The sequence below is a fragment of the Artemia franciscana genome, chromosome 11, assembly GCF_032884065.1.
Source record: "Artemia franciscana chromosome 11, ASM3288406v1, whole genome shotgun sequence".
NCBI classification, from domain to species: domain Eukaryota; kingdom Metazoa; phylum Arthropoda; class Branchiopoda; order Anostraca; family Artemiidae; genus Artemia; species Artemia franciscana.
In genome coordinates, this window is record NC_088873.1 from 32306576 (window position 1) to 32319157 (window position 12582).

General features: G+C 36.6%; 1 protein-coding gene across 7 annotated transcripts in view; it reads left to right on the top strand.

Annotated features, from left to right (window-relative positions):
- Window positions 1-762: 762 nt before the first annotated feature.
- Window positions 763-12582, top strand: part of LOC136033103 (far upstream element-binding protein 1-like) — a 56603-nt gene continuing 44783 nt past the window's right edge. For 3 of the 7 annotated variants that reach the window (XR_010618851.1, XM_065713723.1, XM_065713717.1), the window contains exon 1: window positions 1014-1085. Coding sequence is in view for 3 of the 7 variants with exons in the window: in XM_065713723.1 (XP_065569795.1) it covers window positions 1037-1085 (49 nt within the window). In the remaining 4 variants the exon portion in view is untranslated. The other 4 variants (XM_065713718.1, XM_065713720.1, XM_065713719.1 and 1 more) reach the window with 4 other exon arrangements.

The window sequence follows — 12582 nt, forward strand, 5'->3', positions numbered from 1 at the left end:
AGAAAATAATCTACAAAAAATCTGGGAGAAAGCCCAAGCAATTCCACTTAAGTGAGTAGCAGAATCAGGCGATTTGGCCAAAGCGTTCTCCAGATATTGGACATACACTTGAAAATGTCCCAGGGTACCCACATCTCCCCTACATTTTAGAAACAGGATTTATTTCTAATAATTGGATTCACAAAACTCAATTAGGCTCTGTTCAAAGATAAAAAGAAGTTACCAAACTGGAAAAGAAGTTCCTAAACTTCTTGATTGGTCAGAATTAACCTAAGATGGGCCTAAGTACAGTTCTATCATTAATGCAATCTTCAAGCCCTAAAAATAAGAAAATGGTACACATAGTAGCCTAGCCTGGGAATAAAATTCAAGATTGTAGTTTAGAAACTAAATTTGTTTCTGATATTTGGATTCAGCAAACTCAACTAGCTACTTTCCTAGGCACAAAGAAGTCCCTACATTGAAATTTTACCCCATGGCTTGTAAAGGAATATGGCCAAACTCTAAAACAATGCCCTAACAGAAAAAAAGTGAAGCACCCAACTAAACTAGCCTTTTTAGAGTCACTGAGGATTACAACCAACCTATCCAAAGGTGATTTAAAACTATTTCTTCTTAAAAAACCGTATGGATTAGAAAAAACTGTAATGCTTTAGCTTATTACTTGTAAGGATTTTGCTCAGAGCTCGAAATAATTTCAAGCTTTCGCCCTTAAAGGAAACGGTTTAAGTAATTGGCCATTATGATCAAATCCTCAAAGGATTTTTCCAAAATCCAATGCGTGTGAAAACAGAAAGTAGGTTGTCCTCATCTAGGGCAGTAGGATATTGTTAACGTTTTAAGACCAAAAATTACTCTGTGGCTTTTAGAGACAATTTGAAAAATGACAGATAAATGCATTTCTTCTTGTGAGCAATTTCTTAATATGTCTTAAGGATTTTATGATTATTCAATAGTGCAATCAATCTTACAGAAAGACTAACTAGATAACGGTGAGTTGGCAAAGGATTTACTACATAAAAAGTTGTTCACATTGATGATAACTAAGTATCTACCTAGTTTCATAACCCCAAAAAATTGTTCCAGTAATACCAACATCGACTGTCACCAACTTCACTAGTCATTATAACCAACTAATTTGGGTGAAGTTGTTAAAGTTAATTATTTTTGTGCTTGTGTATTAGGCCTATATGATACACTTGAAAAGTGAAGTTAGGTTAATCCAAATGAAATATAGGCTACAAACACATAAGAAAATATAGGCCTAATAGTAATAAAATTATGCAAGCTACAACAAAGAACTATGGTAGAGGGCCTGCACAGAACACATTATAATAAATACCTAACCCAACCAAAATACCAGCTTTATATATTAAACATTTAATAAAAGATACCTAGCCTACTTACAGTGTAGATTTCAATTGAGTCCAAGCCAATTTTCTTCAATACTGACAGGTATAAACTGGTTGTTGTTGTTGTTTGGATTTGATGTGTTCGACCAATAGGTCATATTTGTTCATATCACTCAGTTTTTCTGTGCCTTCTATAATCACTAGCTTGCTTGGGTGTCACTTCAGTCAGTATTCACCAAACCAGAACAGTATTGCTTGACTTGCTAATGGAGGGGGGTTATTTGCCTGCAGCAACTGCCTGTATTGAAAAATGGGAATCAAAATACTGCAACTGTCAGTGCTGTCACTTACTTGAAGTACTCTTACTTGAAGTACTACTTAAGTAAAATTTTCCATTGCTTGTACTGGTACTTAAGTAAAACTCTAGGGTGTACTTATTACTTGATACTTAAGTAAGATTATGAAATACTTATTACTTAAGATACTTTTAATGTACTTGTTTTTCAAATACTTTACCTTTGACATGAAAATTTTGTGTGTGTTTGCTTTGGCAGTGTACAAGAAAACATCACCTTTAGATTTAGAGCAAACTCAGATATAGCTTTTGTGTGTCTGTGCTTTGGCAATGTACAAGAAAACATAACCCTTTAGATTTAGAGTAAACTCAGATATAGCTCCATGCCCTATTTTGGATATGAAATAAGGTATTTGTTTTTAACAAAAAAAAATTTATAGTATTATTAACACTTGGTTTAATTTTTGTTTAAAAGTTATATAACAGAGAAAATTGAAATTATTTCACAGTTCACTGGTCAACAGTGAGCTAAAATCCCTTGTTTTGTGCTAAATGTTGCATACTGTAATCCATTTGGGCTTATATTTCTGACATTAGTGTTTAAGTTTTGTCATCTTGTCAACTGAACCAGATTTCCACCATTTCATCATCTTCAGGACCATATTATTGGTAAAATTACTGAAGCTATGAATCTTTGTCCATCTAAATGCTTTCTGCAATAAACAAGTCTAGGGAATTCTAGCTGGGTCCAATGCACTGGTATTTTGTCAAATTTGTTCCAGCAAATTCAGGTATTCAGATGAATCTGACTTCAGATTTGTCACTCCATTCATAAGTTATAGGTCCTACTAAATTAAAAGAAAACTCAACTTTCTTAGGACATGAAACCCCTTCCCCCTTGCCCTATTTGAGATTAGGTTTTGTGATACCAGAACTTGATATGAGCCCGGATCTTAGGCATCTTTGGTCTAGTTTTCATTTGGATCCGTTACTCCATTTGCAAGTTATGCTAAATTAAACAGAAACTTAGATTTTTGAGGAATTAAAACCCACTCCCCTTGTTAAATTTGAGCTAGGGTCCTTATCTCAAACACTTGATATGTGTCATGGTCTTAGACCTCTTTGGTTCAGTTTTCATTCTGATCCATCACTCCAGTCGCAAGTTACTCTGAATCAAACAAAAAACTGTTTTTAGCAGGTAAAGCCCTCTCCCCCCTTTTTTATTTGAGCTAGGGTCTTCATCTTTCAACTTGATGTGTCTCATGATCCTTGGCACCAAATCTGGCCATCAAAATTTTCATCCAAATCCAGCCAGCGGTTCTCCCCCTATATGTGATTACACAGACAGACAGACAGACAGGTTTTTCAACGTCTTATGTAGCCTAGCCATGTTGGCTTATTGGATCGAAAAAAGGAAAACAATAGCATATCATCATCCAGGCATCATCACATATTTGGATAGTGGAAAATATCCATCAAGATAGGTTTTTGAGATCTGTCTGTCTGTCCACCCGTCTGTGGGATTGAGAATAGCGGGAGAACCGCCAGTCAGATTTGTATTAAAATTGAACTATTTGGATTGAAATTGAGCTTAATTAGGGTGATGGGGCTTTAAGTGTTAAAAAATTTCGAGTTTTTCATTTAATTCACTGTAACTTGCAAATGGAGAGATGAATTTCGATGAAAATTGAATGAAGATGCCTCAGAGCATGATATGCATTGAGTTCTGGGATGGAGACCCAAGCTTAAGTAGGGCGAGGGGGATGGGGCTTTAAGGTCTAAAAAGTGGAGTTTTTTGTTTGACTCAGTTTAACTTGCAAATGAATTAATGGATCTCAATGAAAGTCAAGCCAAAGATGCCAAAACCATAAGACACATAATGTTTGGAGATGAAGACCCTAACTCAAGTAGTGGGAGGGGGCTTTAAGTGCTAACAAAAAGTTGAGTTTTTCATTTAATGCAGTGTAACTTGCAAAAGTTTGATGGATCTCAGTGAAGATTGAACCAAAGGTGCCTAAGACTGTGACAGGCATCAAGTTTTGAGATGAAAACCCTAGCTCAAATAGAACGAGAGGGAGTGGGTTTTAAGTGCTGAAAAAAAGTCAAGCTTTTGGTTTAATTTAGTATAACTTGCAAATGAAGCAATGGATCCAAATGAAAGCTAGGCCAAAGATGACTAGGATCAGGGATTATATCGAGCTCTGATATCAAAAGCCCTATCTAAAATAGGGCGAGGGCGAGGGGGAGGGGGTTTAAAGTTTTAAGAAAGTCGACTTTTCCTCCAGTTTAGTAGGGCCTATACCTATTTCCACTCATGGATTGCCCAAAGCCTGGAAATAACCCTTTTCCAAAATAAGTCATACTGAACCCAACCTTCAAGCTAATATTCCATCCCCAGAAAAAAATTACTTTGAATGGCACTTGGTATTTACCGAGTGACATACAGTGATGGCAAATGATGGCAAATGATGGCAATGGAAGATGGTCTGTCAGTCCTGATCTTGCTAGTTTAGGCACATCCAGATAAGCTAGGACAATGAAATTTGGTAGGCGTATCAGGGGCCAGACCAGATTAAATTTGAAATAGTTGTTTCCCTGATTCGACCATCTGGGGGGGGGAGTGGGAGGACGGTTCATTTGGAAAAATTTGATCAGATCTTAATTAAAATTGATATTTAGAAGGATATCATGTCTCTGAGCTGTTATTTTAAATTCCAACCGGATCAGGTGACATTGGAAGGAGAAACCTAAAATCTGGGGAAATGCTTAGAGTGGAGGGATCAGGATGAAACTTAGTGGGAAAAATAAGCACAAGTCCTAGGTACGTGATTGACATAAACAGAACGAATTCATTCTCTGTTGGGGAGTGGGAGGGAGGGTTAATCTTGAAAAATTTGAAAAAATGATGTATTTTTAATTTACAAAGGAGTGATCAGATCTTGAATTTGATCAGATGAAATTTCATATTTAGAAGGACCTCGTAACTCAGATCTCATGTTTTAAATCCCAACCGGATCCCGTGTCATTGGGAGGATTTGGGGGGGGGGCTGGAAATCCTGGAAAACGCTTAGAGTGGAGTGATCAGGATGAAACTTGGTGGGAAGAATAAGCACAAGTCCTAGATACGTGATTGACATAACCAAAATGGATTCACTCTCTTCGGGGGAGTTGGAGGGGGTGTTAATTCGGAAAAATTATAAAAATTGAGGTACTTTTTAATTACGAGCGGGTGACCATTCGTGAGGTATTTTTGAATTTGATATTAAGAAGGAACTCATGTCTCAGATCGCTTGTTTCAAACCCCGACCAGTTCTGGTGACATTGGGGGAGAGTTGGAGGGGGAAACCGGAAACCTTGGAAAACGCTAAGAGTAGAGAGATTGAAATGAAACCTAATGGGTAGAATAAGTTAATGTCATAGATACATGATTGACGAAAACGGACTGGATCCACTCTCTTTGGGTTAGTTAGGGGGCTCCAGTGCTTTGGCAAGTTTGGTACTTCTGGACATGCTAGGGCAATGAAAATTGGTGGGCATGTCAGGGACCTGCACAAATTGACTTGATAAAGTTGATTTCCCCGATTCAACCATCTGGGGGGGGGGGCTGAACAAAGAGGAAAAATTTGGAAAATGAGGTATTTTTAACGTGCGAGTGGGTGATCGGATCTTATTGAATTTTGATATTTAAAAGGACCTTGTGTCTCAGAGCTCTTATTTTAAATGCCGACCAGCATTAAGCCTCTAATTTTTCTTTTAAATTAATCTTTTGATTCTTATAATTTTGCTAGAGCTCATGCCATATGAGCACTTGGTTCTTCCAACATCATCACAAGTGCCATATGAGCTCTTAGCTCTTGTTTTATTCCTTTTTACTCAGAAGATTTTTCGGCTTAGTCTCATGGTTTTTACCACTTCATGGTGTGAAAACCGCTGCTAGAAATAGATGGGTTGCAACTTCTGCTGTATTGTCTTCTAGTATATTTAAATGTGTTCTTACACCGTAACCACGTCCCCTTAAAAGTTCTGTTTGTTATGGTAATATTGGTTTGTCTTCTGTTGCATATGCAGACGTTCTTCTTGTTGCCTGGACTCGCTGTAGATTGCTTTCCAGTTTTACTATATTAACGAATGAACTATCTAAGATTGGACTGTCAGTTATTGCGTCTAAATGCGAGTTTATTTGTTTTAATACCCCTTATGCGGTCTCTCCATTCGTTGCTGGGACTGCAATTCTGCCATACTCTTCTTTAGTTAGTTGGCTTGGTCTGTGTTTTGGTCCAACACTTTCCACTACATTTTCATCCCTAGTGAATTAAGCCGTGAAAAACCTACGCATCACTTACGGAAAAATATCCCCAAACAAAAACCGTTACAACCGCAACGGTTTGTGCATGATTTATAACGCTTATTGCACCCCTGTGTTTTTGTTTCTATCAGGCATGGCTCATCTGTTTCGTAAGAAAAGTCGCCATACTCTGCGTTTCAGATATTGCAAATTCCTCCTCCGGCTTCCTAGATGGCACCAAAACAGAAAAATAATTGCTCGATTTGGTTTAATAGATATGCATTCTTGGATTCGGTTTTCCAGTGATGATTTATGCAAAAAGACTATCTACTTTATTCACGTTTACAACCATCTGCAGCCTTTTTTCCATATTGATACTGGTTAATTAGTCCATGTCGTCTTTTGTTAGTTTGAATTTTTTTCTTGCTGTTTATCATTTTTGTTATTGTTTATTTATAATACTCTGTACTTTGCGTTTTTTTTTATACTTATACGGATAATAAAGTTCATTCATTCATTCTGCAGTTTGACCAGCCACATGGAATGCGTCTGAATCAGCGGCTTTCTGTAGACTCATGATTTTATAATATATGTTTGTAGGGAGTTTTACCGACCATCTGAATTGACCACACAGCATGCGGCTTGCTTGAGTGAAAACCAGCCAAAAGATGTAGATGCCATACATTTTCATAGTGTATCTGAAATTTAACATGAAAACTTGAGGCAGTTTCCTTGTAAACGTGCCGAGGGCAAGACAGGTCATCAAAGTGTGAATCAAGACTTCATTTTGATACTCTTCTTTTCTTTCAGCATGCTGAGAGCCAGTGACCTTAAGCTAGCTGCTAAAACTGTGGATTTTTGCTGCTCCTTTTTATTGAGCTTTGATTTCTCTTATTAAAAAAGTCTGCAACTGACTCACTTGGCTCCTTACTTTTAAATTTGAGTTTTTTTGTTGATAAGGTTTTTACTTATTGAATCACAGAATTAACTACTTTATTACCTTTTATCTGTTTTAAAGCCAATCCAAAGTTTATTTTTCTATTTTCAATATTTTTTCCACCATTCCGACATGTTTCAGAATAACCCTGTATTTTTATTAGCGTACCAGATTTGACTGAACACTAATCGCCAGAAGTTCGACTCTGTGTGCAATGTATTAATCCTGTCATGTGATATGTCTGATCCAATCAGAAGTTTTTTCACTGCACTTAATTGTTTTGATAGTCTTTCTCTTTTAAGCTGTTGTGTTGGAAATTGGTTCAGATTATTTTATTGGACTTCGTTGGGTGTCTACCAGCCAAACAAGGAAAAAATATTTTCAATATTTTTTTTTATCATTCCCACATGTTTCAGAATAACCGTGTATTTTTTCAAACGTGCCAGATTTGATTGAATATTAATCACCAGAAGTTCAACTTTACGTGCACTGTGTTAATCCTGTCATTTGATCTGTCTGATCCAATCAGGAGTTTTTTGACTGCACTCAATTGTTTTGAAAGTCTTTTGCTTTCAAGCCGTTGTGTTGAAAATTGGTTCGGATTATTTTTTTTTTGACTCCATTGGATGTGTACCAGCCAAACAAATGAAATGGTTAAAAACGATAATATGGAAATTCTGGTTCTTGATTAAGATTTCCAAGAGAGCAACGACAGGGGATATTTTATAGGCAAGGGATGGGGCTAAGAAGCCTTCAGAATGGCTTTTAAAAAGGTAGCATGGGCTTAATATCAGATATATATATATATATATATATATATATATATATATATATATATATATAAGTTGTCTGTGTGTCTGTCGAGTGACATCATGTCGTCATGAAGTTAGTTGTTGTCATGTTTGTTATGACGATGACGTCATTAAAGGTATTTAAGAAAATCGTTCAAAGACAAATTTTTAATTGTAAGAAGATCGCGGACGGAAAATGTTTAATTGTAAAATGACCAAAGAACCTACAATGGCAACAGCCGAGGAAGCTGCTCAAACATTCTATGCCAAAAAATTTGCAGCTGATAGAGAAAGTAAGAAAAGAAAGCGTGCCGAGGAAAAAATAAAAAAAGAAAAAAACTGAAAAATAAAGGAGAAAAACAAAACTAAAAAAAAATAAAAATAAAAAAAATAAAAAGGTAAAAACTCCAAAAAAAAACTAAAAAGAAAAAAACTAAAAAAAGGTAAAAAACAAAAAAACTAAAAAGAAAAAAAGGAGAAAAATACAAAAATTATTTCATCATATACCAATTCAAAAACGAATGTGTATACAGACCGGGACACACGGAATATAAATGACGACCGGGACACAGGGACACAACTACAATGGGGACGCCGGGGGGCACAGGGGGATATATAAATGACGACGGGGACACAGGGAATGTTCGATTAGAAATCACCATCAACAAAGCTCAAGGGCAATCATTAGAATCATGAGGTATAACTAAACAAAAGGTAAAAAACTAAAAAAAAGACCAATTCAAAAACGAATGTATATACAGACCGGGACACAAATGACGACCGGGACGCAGGGAATATAAATGACGACCGGGACATTCAAAGAGAAATTACACACTGGGACACCGGGACACAAATGACGACCGAGACACAGGGAATATAAATAACGACCGGGACACAACTACAACGGGGACGCCGGGGGGCACAGGGGGATATATAAATGATGACGGCGACACAGGGAATGTTTGATTAGCAATCACCATCAACAAAGCTCAAGGGCAATCATTAGAATCATGAGGTATAGATCTGAATACGGATTGTTTTTCCCAATGTTTCATGTTCAAGGTTCGGTAAACCTGACAATTTATTTATATGCACAGACAATGGGACAGCAAAGAATGTTGTATATCCGCAAGTTTTACCTAGTTAAAAACAATATATATATATATATATATATATATATATATATATATATATATATATATATATATATATATATATATATATATATATATATATATATATATATATATATATATATATATATATATTTATATTCACAGGTGGGACACAGGGACACAACTACAATGACGCGTAACTAATATGACGCGTAACGTCTTACGCGCGCGGGAGGGAGGTGTCCCCGTCGTCATTTATATATCCCCCTGTGCCCCCCGGCGTCCCCGTTGTAGTTGTGTCCCTGTGTCCCGGTCGTTATTTATATTCCCTGTGTCCCGGTCGTCATTTGTATCCCGGTGTCCCGGTCTGTATAAACATTCGTTTTTGAAATGGTATATGATGAAATAAATTTTTGTATTTTCCCCCTTTTTCTCTTTTTAGAGTTTTTTTTTTTTGGTTTTTACTTTTTTTATAGTTTTTTTTAGTTTTTTTCTTTTTTTCTTTTTAGTTTTTTTTTATTTTTATTTTATTTTTTCTCCTTTATTTTTCATTTTTTTTATTTATTTTTATTTTTTACTTTTTTAGCTTTTTTAGTTTTTTTATTAGTTTTTAGTTTTTTTTTCTTTTTAGTTTTTTTGTAGTTTTTACCTTTTTTTAGTTTTTTTAGTTTTTTTTTACTTACGTCCTGGTCGTCATTTATACTCCCTGTGTCCCGGTCGTCATTTATATTCCCTATGTGCCGGTGTCCCGGTCGTCATTTGTGTCCCAATGTCCCGGTCTGTAATTTCGTCAGTCGAAAACATGACGTCAGTCAACACAAACATGACGTCACCCGACAGACCCACACACACACAGACAACTTATTTTATATATAGATAGATATATATAGAATAAATACTTGAAGTAGTACTTGAAGTAATACTTAAGTACAATTTTGGCAAGTACTTGATATTTGACACTTAAGTAAGAATTTAGAAAGTACTTATTACTTGATATTTAAGTAAAAAAACAATGAGTACTTAATACTTGATACTTAAGTAAAAATTTGGAGTACTTGTTGCAGCACTGACAACTATGCATTGTCAAACAGCAATTAAAATAAATGTTCAACACAATAATAAAAAGTAATACAATTTTTACACATTATAACCAATATCAATACAACCAAATGCCAATAAAATATATCTAAAATGATAAATAGGGTAATTCTAAAAATCCAATTAAATAGGTGATAAAAAAAAATTATAGGGAATGAACCAAACCAGTAGTCTTAACAAATCTACCTAATAGGTTTGTGCTTAGATTTTTAGCCCAAATGCCTTCTCACAGCATTTTCTTAGTACTTCTCTCTCTTTTTCATATTTTCTACAGTTAAAGATGATGTGACGTATATCTTCATACACTCCACAAGTGTCACAGTTGGGGGATGGAGCAATTTTCCACTGGAATAGTGTTGATTTTGTCTTTGCATGGCCACATCTAAGATGAAATAGGCAGGTAGAAAAGATGCAAGATTTTGAGGTACATTTCTTTTGAAGGCTGCTTATAATCATAGAGATTGAGGAGCTGAGTATGAGAAGAATGGAGCCAGGCCTCTTCTTCTTCAAAAATTTTTGAGCTAATTGAAGAAAGAAGTTCAGGACCAGTGATAGGGGTTTGGGTTATCAGGCCTAGTTGGGAGGCTTGTTTTGCAGCCTGATCTGCTAGTTTGTTTCCTGTTATACCACAGTGTGCTGGAACCCATATGAATAGAACAGATATACCCTTTTTTGCAAGTTGAGTAACCAGATTATCAATCTCAATGGCAACATTTCTTGCTTGGTGTTGCTGGTGTGAGAGGTAATTCAGAGCTGAAAGTGAATCAGAGCAGACAATATACTTCTGATGTTTGCTCTCTGTTTGGCTTGATGTGAAAACTTAATTGCCATAAGCTCTGCAGAGAAAATTGTCAGGTTATGGGGTAAACAGTATGAAAGAGACAGGCTCTGGAAGAGTATAACTACTGCGCAACTGCATTTTGTTACTGTCTTTGAGCCATCTATATAAACTTGAATGTATTCCTCATATTCTGCCAGCTTTCCCAGGAATATGATTTTCATCAGTGTTTGGGGGAGGCCCTCCTTTTTTCATGGTGATCTTAGGAATAATCAATTCCTTAATTCTTTGGAGGCACTAGACAAATCATCATCCAAATTAACCGTCAGCCTACCATTTTCTATGAACTCTTCCATGCCCGGAAGGCAAACGAATCTCTGGAAAGAAGACATCTTTGTTGGTTTAAAGTGGATGTCAGGGCTGCGGTGGCTAATAATTTCTTTGTAGATAATATGGTTCCTGAGTCTTATTTTCTTAGCAAAATATCTTGCAAGGAGGTAATTTCTTCTGGAGTGAAGGGACTGGATCCCTGCTTCACAATACATAGCTACAATAGGAGTAGATTTTAGGCCACCAAGGACCCTTTTTAAGATTGCATGAAGTGTAGTGTCAAGTTTCTTCAGGAGACATTTCTTAGCTAATCCATATATAAATGATCCATAGTCTATCTTGGATATCACCACTGACTTGACAATAGTTGAAGCAAAGGCTGTGGGGGCACCTCTTCTTCCAAGGCAGAGAACATTAATGAAATTTTTTCTTTGTTTGAGACTACCAATCGGCTCATCCAGATGGGGTTTCCATGTCATTTTATGGTCAAATATAACTCCCAGAAAGCATGCATGTTCTGCAACTACAATATCTTGTCCATTCAGTTTCACCTGTGGTTTGAAAGCAGCCAGGTTATGCATTTTGTGGAACAACACACTAACTGACTTATGGATTGAGAAAAACATATTATTACTATTTGCCCAAATTGATAGGGTATCTACAGCTTTTTGGGAGGCTGACTGTAAGCATAAAGGGTCTCTCCCCACAACTGCAACAGCAATATCATCAGCATACAGAAATAGCTCTGCTCCAAGGACATTTTCAAGGCTTATATCATGACAATACACCGAGAAGAGAAGTGGGCTTAGAACAGATCTTTGAGGGAGTCCAATGTTATAAGCTTTTCTCTTAAACTCTGAGTAGGAGCACCCAAGGAAGCCTGAACCTCCCTGCCCATCAAGAATTGGTGGATCCAATTTACCAGTAGATGTGGTAAACCCATTACAGATAGCTTTCTGATTAGTTGCCCCACATCAACTCTATCAAATGCTGAATCCATGTCTAGAAATATTACACGGACAGCTTTTCCTTTTTTGAAACTACGTTTTATTAGATGCTCTAGTCTAACTAGGGCATCTGTGGTGCTTCTTCCAGGTAAAAAGCCAAACTGTTCAATTTGGATATGGTCTGATAAAGGGGTTAAAATTCTTTGTTTTATTACCCTCTCAATTAGTTTTGCAACCCAAGAAGTGAGAGATATGGGGCGGTAGGAATCAACCAGCTTAGGGTCTTTGCCTGCCTTGAGAAGTGGGATCACTATTGCCTTATTCCATTCAGATGGTATTGCTGACTCTATGACAGATCTGTTGAATAGCTCGGTCAGTAGCTCAACAAATGAATCTGGCAAATTTTTCAGCATCAAATTGTGCATTCCATCAGGGCCAGTTGCATCAGGCTGGAGCTTTGAAATGGTGTCTTTGACTTCCAGGGAGCTAAAAAGGGGAAAGGGGGCATTACTATTTTTGGGACTAGGTTGGTTGGGTGTGGACTGTAATGGAGTAACTACTCTCAGAAGCTTTTCTAAGAAGAGATTAAGTTTACCATTGGTTGAAGATTCTGTGGACCTACCCATCTGTATTTCTGCAGGGATGGGGTTCCTT